At 43.2% G+C, this 16205-nt stretch overlaps 1 protein-coding gene across 2 annotated transcripts in view; it reads right to left on the bottom strand.

The window, feature by feature from the left end:
• Positions 1 to 674: 674 nt before the first annotated feature.
• Positions 675 to 16205, bottom strand: part of march5 (membrane-associated ring finger (C3HC4) 5) — a 35529-nt gene continuing 19998 nt past the window's right edge. For both annotated transcript variants that reach the window (XM_039784912.1, XM_039784913.1), the window contains exons 3-6: positions 5503 to 5633; positions 4978 to 5161; positions 4257 to 4423; positions 675 to 2151 (exon numbers count right to left, since the gene is read on the bottom strand). In XM_039784912.1, the coding sequence (XP_039640846.1) occupies positions 2035 to 2151; positions 4257 to 4423; positions 4978 to 5161; positions 5503 to 5633 (599 nt within the window). In that variant the 3' untranslated portion in view covers positions 675 to 2034. The remainder of the gene's footprint in view (positions 2152 to 4256; positions 4424 to 4977; positions 5162 to 5502; positions 5634 to 16205) is intronic.

The following is a 16205-nucleotide window of genomic DNA, read 5'->3' as shown; positions in this document are numbered from 1 at the left end:
GCTATAATCACCTAGCGGTCCGCCGAATTAGCTATTAGCTAACTAACGTTAGCTGGAGGCTAGCGTGTGAACATCTTGCGCATGCGCAGAACGGATCGTGCAGGTGGAAGCGGTGCCGTTATTCCAAGGTGGTGGTGGAATGAACGCAGCATTATCATCTGCGCCTACGTCATGGCATACGTGTGATCTTGCACATGCGCAGAACGGATTGTGCAGGTGGAACGGATCGGGTACTGACAAAGACCTCGTTCCTTAAAAGCAACACCAAAGATTCTTTTGTACCTTAAAATGTTTCCAAAATAGTTTCAGTGGTTTATCATCTCTTAACCGGGTGAACGGCCCTTCCGCATTCGCTTTGCGGCCTTCTATCGGCTAGAACGGCGCCATCTGTAGCTCGAATGAGACATACGACCGCGATAAAGGACAAATCTACTTCCAACCTGTAGGGGGACTGAAGAGGAGAAGTGCTTTGGTGTTGCTTTAAAGGTTTTCTGAAGAAATGGTTGCAAATAAATTCCAAAAATAAGTTTTGTAAAAACAAGACATAGGCAGGAATATATATAAAATAGATGAAAACACCCCGGGCAAATGAATCCAAAACCATCTGCATAGCTAGATATCGCCAGTAGTGAGAAGACCTGGCTTTTGTCATTTTGATTGATTGAAGTCCTGCCAGAAATGTCACCCACAATGAGCAGTGTCCAAGCTTCCCTTATATCTGCATGGTAATGGACCTTTTTCACAGCAGACATTTGGACTTGTCATAGTAGGAAAAGCACAGCTGACATTGATAACCTTAACGATGGCTCAGTTCCATCAAGTGTCCCAGTAAGCTATTCCAGTGACTCAGCATGCACAATACCAGGACCTCTCCTAAGTGGAATGCAGCCATCAGTAATGGTTTTGAATACACCGGTGCTTTTCCTACTACGAAATGTCAACATGTCTGCCATGAGAAAAGGTCCATTACCTCAGAACCGCAGGCTGACCTGAGGTGCAGTTTGCACTCGGGCAACACAACAGTCCTATCATCACATGTTTGGGGGAATAAAGTGGATTTGTAGCTCAAATAAAAAATAAAGTTTCACATCTTCCCAGAGCAAAGTGCTGGACCATCAGGTGAGCGAGTCTCCCCAAGCTTTTCAGATGATTTCCCGGTAGAACATCCCGTCACAGCAAAAAAAAGCTCCGAGGACCAAAAGCGTCCATTATCCGTCCACCCGTCTGCTGTAAATGTCTCGCGGCGACAGGCTCGACCACGTGCTGTAGCTTTGGGACACGACAGACGAGCGTTTTGTTGAGCGGAGATGAAGCTACAGACGACAAACGCTGCCGAGGCCTGTGAACAAAAACAAAGAGCCCTCACATAGTTGCAGGGTCTCAAACCCCCCCCCCCCCATGTGGTCAGCGGGTCGTTTCTCTCTTGATGCTTCCTGGTTGGGGTTAATGTAGCTACTGCATCAGGATTTATACATTAATTATTGTTTAATTGTTAATACATTCTACACCACACTGAACAGTTGCATTTAATACAAACCCCAAACTTAGGCAAAAGGGGGACTTTTCAAATCTTTGAAATAATTATAAAACAACCATTTATTATTATAAAACTTTCTAAATTACACATGGCCCGCCTTTTTAATCTTTAAAATACAGTACGTTTACAATAAGTGTTAGTTATGTGGTGGTTGAAGCAAATCCACCCGAGAGTCACACAAGCACGACTCCTTGGTTTTCCGACGTGTGTGTCTATAACCGCACACCGACTGCAAACATGCTCCAGTCGGCGTCGACGAGTGTTATCCGTCTTCACTTTACCAAAAGCGTCAAAAGTTTAAAAACGTGTAGTGGCGGCGGTGGGGATCCTTGCGTGAATGTCAGCGGCCGTGCGATGAATCGCTCCAGAAGGGGTCGAGGCGTAAGGGAGGCCGACCCTGACCCCCGAGTCCGTTTTCACCAACACTTCCTGCTCAGAGTCCCGCGTGTCTGTGTGTGGGGTCCGGCTGTCCCCCCCCTCCGGACGGCGCAGCCTCCTCAGGCTTCCTCCTGCTCAGGGAAGTCCAGGATCTTGCGGTGGGCTTGCCTCAGGTACTGCTGCTGTTTGAAGTACACCTTAAACGCCCCCTTGATGGCCACAAAGGCGATGCCTCCCTGTAGGGAAAAAAAACAACAAAAAGGCTTTTTTGTTTTTAAAAAATAGGCCGATTCAGCTCTGTCTTCATTCAAGAGCAGCTTCAGTGTAAAGGTGTGGTCAAATAACGGTCACTAACTGGCCAACGTTTGGTTTGTTTGTAGATTTTGTTTTTGTTTAAGAAGGATGTGTCGTGTCCTGACTGTTTCTTACTCCAAAATGTGCACTTTAGCAGTGGTTAGGTTATTGTTGTTTGGACAAATTGTCAATTGATTCATCGTAAACGGAATCATTTTAAGGCGCAGTTCTGTTTTTGTCTTAATACCGAGCCAAATCCCCTTAAATAAAGAGCAGAAATTCCTAAGGAGGTGAAGAAATCAAAGAAAGAACGACACTGAAGTAACCAAATTGTTCAACATACTGCGACCATGTAATAGCGTTCACCAGCGGGCCAGAGGCCCAGGGTGTGAGCTACGCTCCCCTTAAGACATGGGCTCCCCTGAAAATGTGATTTGTGAAATTTGGGGGGGGGGGGGTCTCTAAAAAATATTGGCAATGTGTCATTTTCACGTGCAATTTCAGTTTTGTGTAATGTGATCATCGTGGATTATTATGTGTAAAATTGCAAAAATATTCATTCATGCATGACGGCGATTTAAACCTAACTCACTTCAATAAAGATAATTATACATGCTATTCTTGGTATGAGCATCAAGGCGCGGCGGCGCTGCTAATTCAACTCCTGTTTAGTACATGTTAACTCAAAGATTCGCAGAAAAAAATATAAACGTCGGAGGCCATTAATCGGCGCGCAAAGTCCTTGAAATCCATTCTGCAGTAAGCATCATATAGCCATGGCAAAAAGAAAACAAGGCAGTTCATTAATTTTGGTTTTACTTTAACAGCACGACCGATTCACCTGCTGCGAGCCCCGTTAGCACACCTCCCACCGGGGTGACAACGCAAGAAGAAACTGAAGAAATAATGTCCTCTCTGGCTGAAGATGATCCTGACCCCTCTTGCTCTTCTCTCTGCCGTTAAATTGGAACAGGCATCAGTGGAGAGACTGGAAGAGCCCGTATCCATGGCTGTTTGTTAAGGATGGAAGCTTGGGGTGCGTCGCTAAGGTCTAAGTGAACGGAGGAATGATGGTATTCTTCGGTAGCCTGAGTAACTTTAACCGTTGTTCATGTGAAATCTCATTTCAAATCAGTTTGTGGGTGGATGTTTGCAGTTTGATCTATCAATACATTTTAAATATTATAAAGTATAATAGGGTAAATCTTGTATAGTGCATACACTTTTAGCAGTTATGAATCTTTGTAAGCGTCAGTAGTTAAGAAACCACCCCCGCGTGGAAAACAAAAAGTGGGCTCCCCCGCAGGCCACGGTATAGTGTATTTTGTCTGCCCTGAGGAAATAAAGGCCTAAAAATGCCCCCCAAAAGATAATCTGTAAAAGTCGTCCCGGCTGTAAACTGTCCAACCAAGTGCTGCCGCGAGGGACCAAACACTGAGATGCATAAACACACCGTGACGCGCTCCAGATTGTATTGCAATGATTTATTCCTCCACACGTAAAATACAACTAGTACTGCAGTTACCAAATGTAAGGTTACTTTGCGAGTCGAAATAAGTGAGTTAGTGCGGAGGTCAACAGTGTGTTTTGAATTCGGTTTGCACTGGTTGGGGGAGCGAGCGTTGAGTCAGCGGCAGCCGCTCAGTCCCTCACAGAGCTCAGCAGATGAGCACAGAGTGTTCAGAGGTATCCCATGAGCCACTCTGGTTACCTCTCTGTCCTCACCGCTGGGGTTCCTCTCATGTACCAATGGCTCACATTATGCTCCATTAACACCGGCTGAACTGGAATCATTTATGAACTAGCATTGGTGCCGTGTTCCCTCCGAATCTAAAGAGGGAAAGCCAGGGGAACGTGTAGAAAGTACCATTTGAGTCACCGGAACACCTAGAGAATTATTTAAATTCATGAATTATTATCAATCGTCCCATCTATAAACCGCAGCAGAGAGGGCTTGATTGTCTGAAGTACCCATGATTGTATTACTGCGAGCATTAATTCATCATTTCCTGGATTGGGCGCAGGAGGAGTTTGGGGCTGTACCCACCAGGATGGTCCTCTGCAGGTTGGAGTTGACGCTGCTGAACATGAGCTTCCCCACGATGGTGGCGATGGTGGGGAAGACCAGGGCGCCGCACAGGATCCGCGTGGCCGACACGTGGTCTGCCAAGGGGCTGGCCTCTGCCGGGATGCGGGGAACCGGGCAGCCGATCCCTGCAGACACGCACGGAAAGCAGCAGGGAGCCAGTTAAAAAAAATAAAAATATAAAATAAAAAAACATACATGAGTGCATCGGTCGCTGTGAGTGCAGCCTGATCTTAATAAGCAGAGAGCGGGCAGTTCAAGAGCCTGAGATCTGATGGTGGCGCCCGTCTATCTCGGATGGAATGAGCATAAACCAGTGGCAGTGAAGGGTTTCGGGATGGATGTGCACAGAGTTACTGTGTGTGATGCCGCAAAGTGAATCAGACACACCTGGTCATCACAAACAATAGTGTTGCTAATTGACTATCCTGCGTTTGCTTTGTATCATCACGAGGTTGTGGCGATTCTGATGTTTGGATCCATTTTGACACTAGCTGTGGTTCTTAAATGGATTTATCAGCCTTTGAAATTGTGAAAGAATCTATGTCCCATTTTCTCCAGCAGTGGAGGCTGTGCTCTAAGCTGCGGCAGCACACGGCTGCCTGATACAGTTCAAAGTTCTACAATACCGACAGTAAAAAAAAGAAAAAGAAAAGTGAGTGCTGCACGTGTGTCTCCTGACTTGGGAAGATGCTGTTGAGGATCTGCAGCTTGTTGGAGTACTTCCTCCACAGACGCAGGACGTAGTCCTCCCAGCGGATCATCTTGCCGAGGATCAGCATGACGGGGATGGTGGGCAGGCCGATGAGCAGGAACAGAGGGTCGGCCCGCTCCATAACGTCCAGGCCCTCCTTATGGCCCACCACCTGGAGAGCAGAGGGGACGGTCAGGATGGAAAACTACAGCAGAGCAGTGAAACTGGTCGACTTTTACTTGCAAATTGGAAAGAACAGAGCAAGGGAGGAGCACAACAAAGGCTGCTGGGACTTTACGGGTACCTAACCATGTGCACGTCATTTGCAGTTTTGCAAAATGGATAATGTCCAAATAGAAATGCATGCAGGACTTGCAAAACCGCTTTTGAGCACACTAAGATTTAATATGCCAGCACACAGGTACAGCCAACGTCATGGAGTTAACTCGACTGACCGGGCCCATTATCACCCAGAACCTCTTTGGGGGAGGGGGGGGGAATCATTGGTCACACCTGCATGACAGTGACTGCTCCGTAGGTGACTGCAGTCCAGTAGATGGAGCCCACCATGATGCCGGCGGCGGCGAAGGGGCCGGCCTTAGAGATGAGCCGGTCGGCCAGGTCCAGCACGTAAACCACGGGGCCTGGTGGAGGGAAACCGCTCAGAGTGAGTCCAGGTCGTACACAGGCAACTTTGATTTTGACATTCTGGTGTATAGCCCCACTGATACTGGACCAGGGCTGCACAATATGGTGAAGATATGCGATAACATTGTTGAGTATCGAGCTGATGATTTTACTTGCGATCAACAGATATTAAAGTGGACTCAGTTCTGCCTTTCTGCTGCTTTCAGGATTCTGCTAAAAAAAAAATATATATAAAAAAAAAAATTGCTTGTTGAATTTAAAACAAGGAAATAATTTCCAACATTTTAATGAAAAAAATTAAAACATTTAAGTGAATTTAAAAAAAAAGGCACCACTAAAAAAAAGTGACGTTACATTGTAATGAGCAGTTTTCTACTGATGTCTCCTTTCAACTATCAAAAAAAAAAAAAAAAAAGTGATACGTCCCAGCCTTTCACGATGCGTTTATTGCGGCAGTTGATATCGCGATGAAGATTAAAAAGATGATATATTGTGCAGCCCTATACTGGACTTGAGCCTGACAAACAATCTTGACATATGAGCAGAACTTTGAGCAACATGCATACTGAGCAGGACATTTTACAGTGTATAAATCAGCGTGTCAGTGCTCCCCTGTGGACCATAAAAAGACCAGTTTAGAGGTCTAGCTCTGTGACATTTGTCATGAAAAGCTACGTTCGTGACCTTTGGGCCCTTTCTCCGCACATTACCTACCACAGGTAGTATTCAGTTGATGTCACAGTTTGCCATTTTACAATTGCAGTCTATTTTATTATTACAAGGTCAGAAATGCATGGCTAAAACTAAAAACTACTTTGTATTTTATCAGAAATACGGCGAAATCCGATGGGCTGTTTCAATTCACTTTTTTTTTTTTTTTTTTTTTTAATCTAATCCCAGTGCATCCGTGCAAAAAGATTTATGTAAATCCACACATGAACATCCCGTCACTGGCAAACAGTCAAACCCATTGTTGCCACGGTGCCAATGAACAGTGCGCGACTGTACAGCAGGGGTCATGAGACTCCTGCAGGTAAAAAACACCCCACAACCACTGGAACTAGAGACACATCCAAACTCGACACATACACGTCTAATTCATCTACAGAAAAAAGGCACCAGTCATCGCTGGTTTTGTCCTAAAGTGACACACTGACCTTTACCAAACAAAGTTGAGCTTTCCGTAAACAGCTGAAGACACAAGGAAGCTCACGCTAACTTATCATGAGCGCATGATGTTAAAGCGGGAGCTTCCTTCTGACAGCAGCCTTCCCGTGCTACAAAAAAATGACAACAATGCAGTCACGTGAAGGTTAAAGAAAAGAGACTTTGAAGCAGGTCAGGTAATGGCACACACCTTGTATTGCAAGTTTACTGACTGACAGGGAGGAGCTTCTCAGCCAGGTTCTACCTGGATTAAAAATAGCTGGGATGAATCTGGACCAAATTGTAATAAGGATTCATCTGAAGTCCAAACGTGTCTTTCAGGGCGGCTGCCTGACATCAGCTCAGGGGGCAAGACCTAAAAAATTAAAACTTGAGAAAATTCTCTGCAGCATCCTCCTCTCTGGCATTCCAGGCCGACTCGGGGGAAATCATGCAATATTTACAGGAAGGCAACCTGATTTCCTCACCCAGACAGAGCCATCCACAGCCTATTAATAACTAGCCCAGAAGTCAGAGGGAGCAGAGCGGAACGATAAGATCCACAGCACAGAGCAGGATGGATTTAAAAAGGCCCTAAAAATATATATTTTCTCAATTAATGTTGTCCTACATATAGCCTACACAACATTTTCTGCCAAAGTAGCACATTTTTGGGTATTTCACATGACTTTGCCAGTAACTAAGCCTTAGTTACTGTTAATTAACTCTTCAAGCTTTCTGTTCCCGCATGGCAAATGTGCAGTGTACAATGATAACGTGGCAGATTTACCACTTTAAACACTTTTTTTTGGAATCAATGAGTCCTCTGTTTGCAGGCTCCTCAACGGTAGATTTATCAGCTGAAATGACAGCTGTTAGTGGCAGATTTGATCAGCTATAGCTAGCTGGGTAGTTCCTTGAGTTGGTTAAAATGTTTGTTGGAGCTTAACATTTTTCTAAACAGCTTTTTGTTCCATTATCGCAGTGTAGAGCTAACTTCTAGGAGTGTAGAGCTAACTTCTAGGATTATACTATAGGTAAGATAGAAGATGTACATGGTATGGTAACCCTGCAACACTGAACCATTCGGTACCCTTTTGCTCATGAACATGTGAAGAAATCCAACGCTTGACAGGTTTCCCAATAAATAGAATGAGATAGATTAATATATATCCAATTTTCAGCAAACGTTATGAAGATCGGACAAGCAAAAATAAATATATTCACCGACAAAGGGGGTCAAAGGTCATTTCCACAGGCTTTTTAAACAAACATGCTCGTCTCTTGAGAAGGGTGACATTTATAAAATAGCAATCTTGATACATCATCTTGTACAATTGGGAAATAAAGCAGTGGAGTGACATTACAAAATAGTGCCAAGTCATTGGTCCTTTTGAAAGCAGGGCTTTGTTCAAGAACACTTCTCTCTGGCCATGTCAGCAGCAGATTGATAAATATATCATCTCATTTCATTTACGCTACAAGGCTGATGTACAGCAAGTAAAAATAAATAAAATAAAAAAATAAAAATCAACCTTGGAGCACAAAGAGCTTCCATCACTTAAAGTTAAGGGTGACTTTGCTGCAGATGGTTACAGGCTGTTGGCAGGGATACTGCTAGAGCCGCCATCTCCAAGTCGTCATTTAAAGACATGGACTGATTGAATGCAAACACCTGAGCAGATACGTCTTCATGAGCCTGCAGAGGAAATCAGAGCGACGAGACCAAAACTGTAAATGCATCATTGACATTAGCCTACACACCAAGTGTAAAAAAAAAAAGAGCAGCAGCTTTCTAAAATAACTTATTTTGGGATTATGGGTTTTTACAGTTGGGACACAAGAGACTTTATCAAGCTGTTTGCAAAGCCAGGCCACCGTGAGGCTGTTACCCATAAGTACTCGCCACAAGTTGTAGTATACAATTCAGCCACTGTTAGCTGTACACTTATTTCTACAGCAGAGTATATTCACACTAAAAAAAGCTGAGTGTGAGAGCGCAGTTCCGTGCAGTATTTTCAGGCCTTTCTCTTTAGACAGCAAGGCTCCTGGCCACTTGTTGAGGAAGGAGCCCAAAGTGAGCAAGAAGCATTTGGCACTTTTAAAGCTACTTAACACGCAACAGAAAATCTCACACTTTCATTTCTAAAGTAGTCATAAACACAGAAGCTCTCCCTCGTCCACTGCCAGCCTTTTGATGCTTTCCAGAGCTCTTTTTTTGGTTTTACTGCACCTGTGTGTGCCGAGCGGATTGATCTCACATTGCTTGAGCGCACTAATATGGCATATTTTGATGACAGCGTTGGACTCTCTTGCGTTTTTCTCCCTGCCTAAGCATTACACCATTGCAGGCCGGAGGGAACTGGGTCGCCCCTTAATGGCTGCTGGCAGCATGGAGAGCGGAGCAATTCATTTCAGCCACTGGCAGCAGATTCCATAATTAAGATAATTAAAAAGAAGGGAGGGGGAAAAGTGAAGGAGAGAAGCAAAAAGTGCAACTGCAATTCCTCAATAGTGGGCACACATGCTGGCACACTGTTCCAGCTGGCTTGTTTACTCTCCAAAAAGAAGAAGGAGCAGCAAGGACACGCCGTCCTCAGGAGTTATATGGCTAGCAAAATTAGCATGACCGGCTGGCTCTGGCTCTGCAGCAGGTGCTGGTGGGAATGGGGCCAGAATAGCACATAGCTACCCTACTCTTTGGGTTGCCATCTCCTGTGCAAAAAGTCAGTGAAAATGATCAAAACCTGGGTTAATAGAAAAGCTTGTCTGTGGCTTCAAATCACCCCCCCCCCCACACACCCATCTGATCTGGCAGCAGGCAGGGGTCCCACCCTGGGAGCCAAACATGAGTAATGCCCGTCAAGTCTGTAGAAATGAGCTGGCCTCCACAGCAACCCTGAGAAAATAACTACTGTGGCAGTTTACCAACAGCGCTCCCTGGCTCTACCTGTCCACAGCTTTACCTCCATCACCCAGATATAACGCTGTCATGCCAGTGTTGTCACCAAACTGTGAAGTTCTTATTATTATTATTCCGGAACTAATTAAAGCTGCAGCAAATACCACCGCTTGTGAAGCCAAGCCACTAAAATTATATTTAAAAAAAAGTAAGAATATTTAACTGAGATTAACTAAACACAATACACATGGAGCAATTGGCTGATTGTACAACAAGCAAATAAAAAATATAAGCTAGCATTGTGGCTATATATCTACAATAACAAAAAAAAAGAAAAAAAAAAGAAATGGAGGAACACTGCAGCAATGATGCGGCAAAAGAGACAACGCACTCCTGCTCACTTTGAAGTGCACTAATGCCCGGAGTATCCCGCAGCTAGAGACTGGTACTCAAGACGGCACAAAAATATCTCTGCTAAGAGGTGGAGAAATTTGCTCTTCTGCATTTATTGGTATTTAAGTCATTATTCATTTGAAACAATATATAGTCAAGCCATTCAAGTGCCCATCTGTCTGCGTAACTACTGAATGCAGAATACGGTGAGGATTGCTGGAAGGGATGTACGTAAACAACTTACCAATTACAGCAACATAAAGGAAATTTGAATGAAAATTAAATAAAACCGCCACAATGTGGTAAAAACCCCTGGTAATCCAAATAACAAACCCAAGTAGTTTGCAAATGCAGTTTGACCCGAGGCTGACATTATGTAAAATCAGCTTGCAACTTTTGCATGTGGTGCTCTGCTGGAAAGGCTCAAGTCTGAGGCACATCCTGTTCCTTATAATCTAGAAATGTCACCATCACAGACCAGAGTTCTGATGATGCGTAATGTGACTTTTAAGTCACAGGGAAACACTGGAGGACAGCTGTGATTTCACGGATTCATCAGCAGAGTGCCGGCGTAACACCACTCATCTCCTCTCTGCTCCCGTCAGCCTTTGATGAGCTGCTCCGTCAGCTCCTCCTGTGACCCAATTTCACTCCCAGACACAGACACATCCAGCATCTCTGCACGGCTCCCTCGCCGTTGCCAATCGCTAATGGGATCAGGAAAAAGACAGTTTCCCTGTATGTATGTATGTATGTATGTATGTATGTATGTATGTATGCACAAATATATATATATAAAAAAGGAGCACCTTGTTCAAATTGTATTTGTCTGTTCAAAAATAAATAATAAAAAGTTGATCTAAAAAAAAAAAACTAAAAAAGGAGCACAAAACAGCGACATTAAAGAACGGCTTGTGTATTGCTAAGGCCACAGGGTCAAATTTAAATATTTTATTAAAAATGTAATAACTTATAACAATAACTTAGTTCACCAGTAAATTCCTGTTAACTACAAAAACAACCACTGGATGGGAAAAGGGTATTTTACAATTATTTTGAATGCACCACGAGGCTGGCGAGGCAAGGCTGAGTCTGTGTTTTTCAGACAACTGCAGCTACAGTCTGGTGTGAAATACAGACACTTTTACGCTGTTTAGCTGTCAGCATTTTAACAGGGTTTACTCCAGCTACTAGCTAACGGTAGGCTAACGTTACCCGTCGAGTCGAGTGCTGTCGAGTGTAGTGTTAACTAGCGTCCCGATGTTTCACTTCCCTCTAATGTCCGTTTTCGGAACATCAGAGAGAAGCGCTAGCATTTAAGTGGCACCTAAATAAGGCACCGAAATCCACGTTGCTATTCGGTCCGGTAGATAACTGTCGTTAAGGCACCGGTGCCGTATTACCACCGGGTCTCGGACCCCCAATAAAAACTCTTTGGATCCACACGATTCACATAGATGACATTTTCCCATTCAAAATGGCGATTTTTTTCCCGAAAAGCGACTAGTTTGCAGGTATGAAATATAAACCTGGGTGGCTCTGCGCAGATGTCCGTGAGTGTCCGGTCACTCTTCAGAACATGCCAATTCTTGCGAATAATGTTTTTCATTCTTCCTGCTGCTTATAGCAGGTGGAAAAAGATACTCTGGATGTAGTGTGTGAGGCGTGATCTGTACTTGGAGCCCTATCCAAACGCTTTTGTAATGTCAGATTTGTCATGGGGGCTGCTTTTGACATAAAATCAATTGAGGTGCTACAATTTCTACTGACTCGCAGGAACTGGCCCACTGGTATATTGCGGACTAGATGAGGCGAGTGATTGCTGTCCGCTCTCAACAAGGTGTTCCTACTGAGGGGTTTGTGGTAGATGGTGGATTGCAGGATATTATTTGCATCCTTAGAAATGGTAAGGTCTAAGAAATTAATGGACTGTGTTAGATTCAGCTCAATAAGTGTGCCCTTCCATATTAAAAGAACATCGTCTATGTACCTGCGCCACAATGATATTTTAGAATAAAAGGGGTTATTTTCAGGATTATGTATATATTTTTCTTCGCATAAACCCATCACCAAACAGGCATAAGAGGGTGCAAAGGCGCTCCCCATTGCAGCCCCTTGTAGTTGTAAGTAAAATTTAAAGAAATTGTTTGATAGAATACTTTCGATAAGATTTACAAGAAATTCTGATGAGGCAAAACATCAGTGGGATGTTTAGCAAGGTAATACAACATGGCTTGTAGGCCTATGTGGTATGCATGTATAAAGACTTTGCACATCCAAAGACACGACATCATTGCTTTCACAATTCCAATTATTAATCAAATCCAAAGGTATGATGGTAAACTGTGAACGTATTTTATTAGAAAGAAAGCAACAAATTGTGAGAGAGGCTCAGTGAGGCCCCCTATGCCCGATACAATGGGGCGCAAGGATCATCAAGTCGTTTATGAATTTTGGGTAGACCATAGAATACAGGACATCGGGGGTGGTCACTCCGCAGAAAAGCCTTTTCTTTATCGGTCATCCAGCCTTTTTTGTGAGATGTATCAATAAATTCATCAACCATATTTTTTATGCTGGAAGTAGGATTAGAGAGGAGAGGCTGATATGAGTTTTCATCATTTAGCAATTTCAATATACCCCAATCCTAATTCTTTAAACCCATAACAACAACAACAGCAGCAGCAGCTCCCCCCCTTATCGGCAGGGCGAATAACAATGTCCTGTCTTGATTCCAAAGAGTAGCGCATCCAATTCACTTTTTGTCAGGTTTTTATTTTTGGAGGGACATAGCACACTTAGTTTGGCCAAGTCTTGCTCAAGTAACTGACTGAAAGTGACAATGGTGGGATTTAAATTAGAAGGCAGAAACCTTGATTTCTTTTTCTCTAGGGGTTTCACTAGTATTGGAATCATAGTTTCTGCTTACAATATTACTATTAGACAAGCCATTGGACCTAGAAAAGAAATGTTTAAGGTGAAGCGGTCTAAAGAATTTAAACGAGTCCACTTTAAGAGAGAATGAGTTAGTGTGACTGGAAGGGGCAAACGAGAGTCCGTTCCGAAGCACTGCTTTCTCTGTATCCAAAATTCACCTTTTTGGTGTTCAGAAAGTAGCAGCTAGAAATCACTTGACTCCAGTAGTTCTGGTTTAAGTACCAGAATGATCTGGTTTAAGTAGTAGAATGAAAATTATTTTGAAAGATGGTTGGTTACCATAGCAACAGTTGCCATTAGTTGCTATGATGTTTGTTTGGCAGCAAAACAGGTTTGTCTATGACCAAAGTATTCTAACAATGTGGGTACTGCTGGGTTAGACATTGAAATCAACACACTACAGCTCATTAATGCACTTCCAATCAGCGTACTCTTCCATCTATCATAATGGGGAGAAGTGGGAATGGGTAGTTTAAAAAAAGGGGTAGCTTTCTGTATCTGGTAGGCTAAAACTCCGTCCGGTCAGTCCTTACGTTGTTGATCGAGGAGTGATTCACAAAGTCTCAGCTGGTGTAAGCAACGTGGCTTGCCACGCCTGTTATGGAAGGATAAGAGATAATGACATTTTTAAAGCATTTTCATGGTTAACAACTTAGGGATGGTTTGTGCAACTGTGCACGACTCGGGACACTGGATACATGCGGTTTGCAGCACTGATGCACTCAGTCGTCTGTCGGAATCATTTATCAAGCCAAAACTGCGCTTTTCAGCTCATGAGTATCAAGGAATATTTAATTTCACATTCACACAGGTTGACGTTACCTGTCAACCAATCACTGAAGTCATAATAAAGTTCAATCTTTAAACATGTCAGCCACAGCAAACCGGGCCACCTCTGCCCTTCTCTTATCCAAGGAGTTCTCTCTGTCCCTCAGTAAAAGCATTTTTTTTAGCACAATTTAGGATGACTCCTAGTGGTATGATTAGCTACCCCTCCCCAAAAAAAATGTATTTACATAGAAGAGACATCCTGTTTTTCCCGAGGGACCGTCTGAACCTTACTAGACACTTCTCTCATTTAAAAACGCAAAACTGAGTTTTGTAGTACTGAGTAAATGTAGTCTCCTCCCAACAGATCCTCACAGTATTTGCTATAGATTTGACACTTTCATTAGCCATGTAAACAGCTTAAATCTGAATATTGTCTTTTTCGGAATAAGGGCAAAAACCGGAATATTATGTGCGTGTAAACATAGTCACAGTCTCACCTAAACTGAAGGGAAACCAAAGGAAGTTAGACACAGCTAAATCAAAAGGTAACAAGCCTCTGGTTGCTTACATCAAGTCCTAAGTAAATAAACTGTTACTGTGGCAGAAGACTGCCGAATCATTCACTAAGGGCGCCATCACTCAGCAGATCAGCCACAGTGAAGAGGAAGTTCCCTTTCAAAATAAACCACTGGCCCATCCATCATGATGCTCTATTGCTTCTGGCCAAACTACTTGAGCATTTTTAACACATGACAAATGTAGGAGTTGGCGTCAGGAGCTGATGAGCTTGAGGGTAAACATGTTACCTTCTGGGCCACAACTCATCACTGGCCGGTTTAAAAAAGAAAAAAAGAGCTGGTTAAAAATAACGACATAATGATGTGGCACACTGGAAAAAACACGGATGCAATGTGTCTAAACTCATGACTTCAAAGGACTGCGCTCATGTCCCTTTGCCAGAGCATGTGCACGAGACTAACATTAGATGGCACACACATGTTTGTGCAATAAGTCAGATGAGTTCTCTGCGACTGAACTAGAATAGATATGCATCTGGGGTGCCTGGTTAGCTCACCTGGTTGAGCGTGCGCCCCATGAACAGACGCCCATCTTTGTCACAGCGATCTCTGGTTCGGTTCCGACCTTTGCGGCATGTCATTCTCCCCCCCTCCCTCTCTCTCTCTTTCCCACTTTCCTTTCTTAATCTGTCCTATAAATAAAAGGCAATACAAGCCAAAAAAAAACAAAAATAGAATAGATATGCGTTTAATTAAGCTCGAAGTTGGTATTAACCTAGAAACTACTTACAAGATACATTTGTTCAGTCCTCTCGAATGTTCTTTGATTTCAGCACTATAACCGGTTAAGATTAATTAAACCACAGTAGGACAAGGTACACAAATACCCAGTGTATCCCTGACTGAGACATTTATTCTAATACAGCCTAAAGCACAGACTTCATTTTACCATGTTGCTTGGCAACAAGTCAGGCAGGGCTTCACTTCAAATTTCACTGAATCAATACATTTCTGTGCTTCCCTCTTTGCTATAGATTTGTAAGTAATAAAGTTTTTCTTTATCTACGACAAACACTGGGCGTGCAAAATAATGGACACCCAATGTTGTTTACACTACCAACACACTTACACTAAAGCCTGTAAACCTATTTCTGTGACATAAGTTGAAAAGAATTTCTTAAAAGTAATAAAATCTGCACTCAAACCCTCTGTTATTAGTTTAGCAACGACGTGCATCGATTTGGCACGATTCTTTCCGCTTTAACAGCCGAGCTTGTTGGAACCTCGTCAACTGCCCTATATTATTCAGATCCAATTGCTTTTGTAATGTAATGCAAAGATATTTTTGTGAGCCAATACATGTGATATTTTAATTAATTATCACTTAACACATTTAAACAATTAAATGTGTTATCAGGGCCTGTTTGACTACTCTACTGGATGTTATTTTATTTTCTGCATAGGGTAGATACATCACTAATTAACAGACCTGTTGGGAGCCAATTAACACAACCTTAAATATAAAAAAGCAAAGGGCCTGAGACACAATCACAAACACACAGCAAGCAGCCAAGTGCCAATAATCTCTCTGAGGAAGACAGACATTCACTCTGTTATTTACTAGGGTTGGGTACCGAAACCCAGTTCCACTATGGAACCGGTTCCTACGCAACCGGTAGGAATCAGACCGGATTAGAACACAAATTTAAGTTCCACTTAATGTGTCGACTGAAATATTTGCTCTCCGTCGCTCCGAAACGGACGTAAAAATATCACACTCTCTCTGTAGTCTACCGTTAGCTAGCTACCATAAATGTAGGCTACTTTTAAAATGCCATATTTTCCCTCTGGGCTCACCAAAACTGACGTAAAAGCATATTAACCATTCACTGCACGTGATC

The sequence above is a fragment of the Perca fluviatilis genome, chromosome 19 (assembly GCF_010015445.1).
Source record: "Perca fluviatilis chromosome 19, GENO_Pfluv_1.0, whole genome shotgun sequence".
Taxonomy (NCBI): domain Eukaryota; kingdom Metazoa; phylum Chordata; class Actinopteri; order Perciformes; family Percidae; genus Perca; species Perca fluviatilis.
Note: the sequence above shows the minus strand (reverse complement) of the source record. Positions and strands in the feature narration are given on the sequence as shown.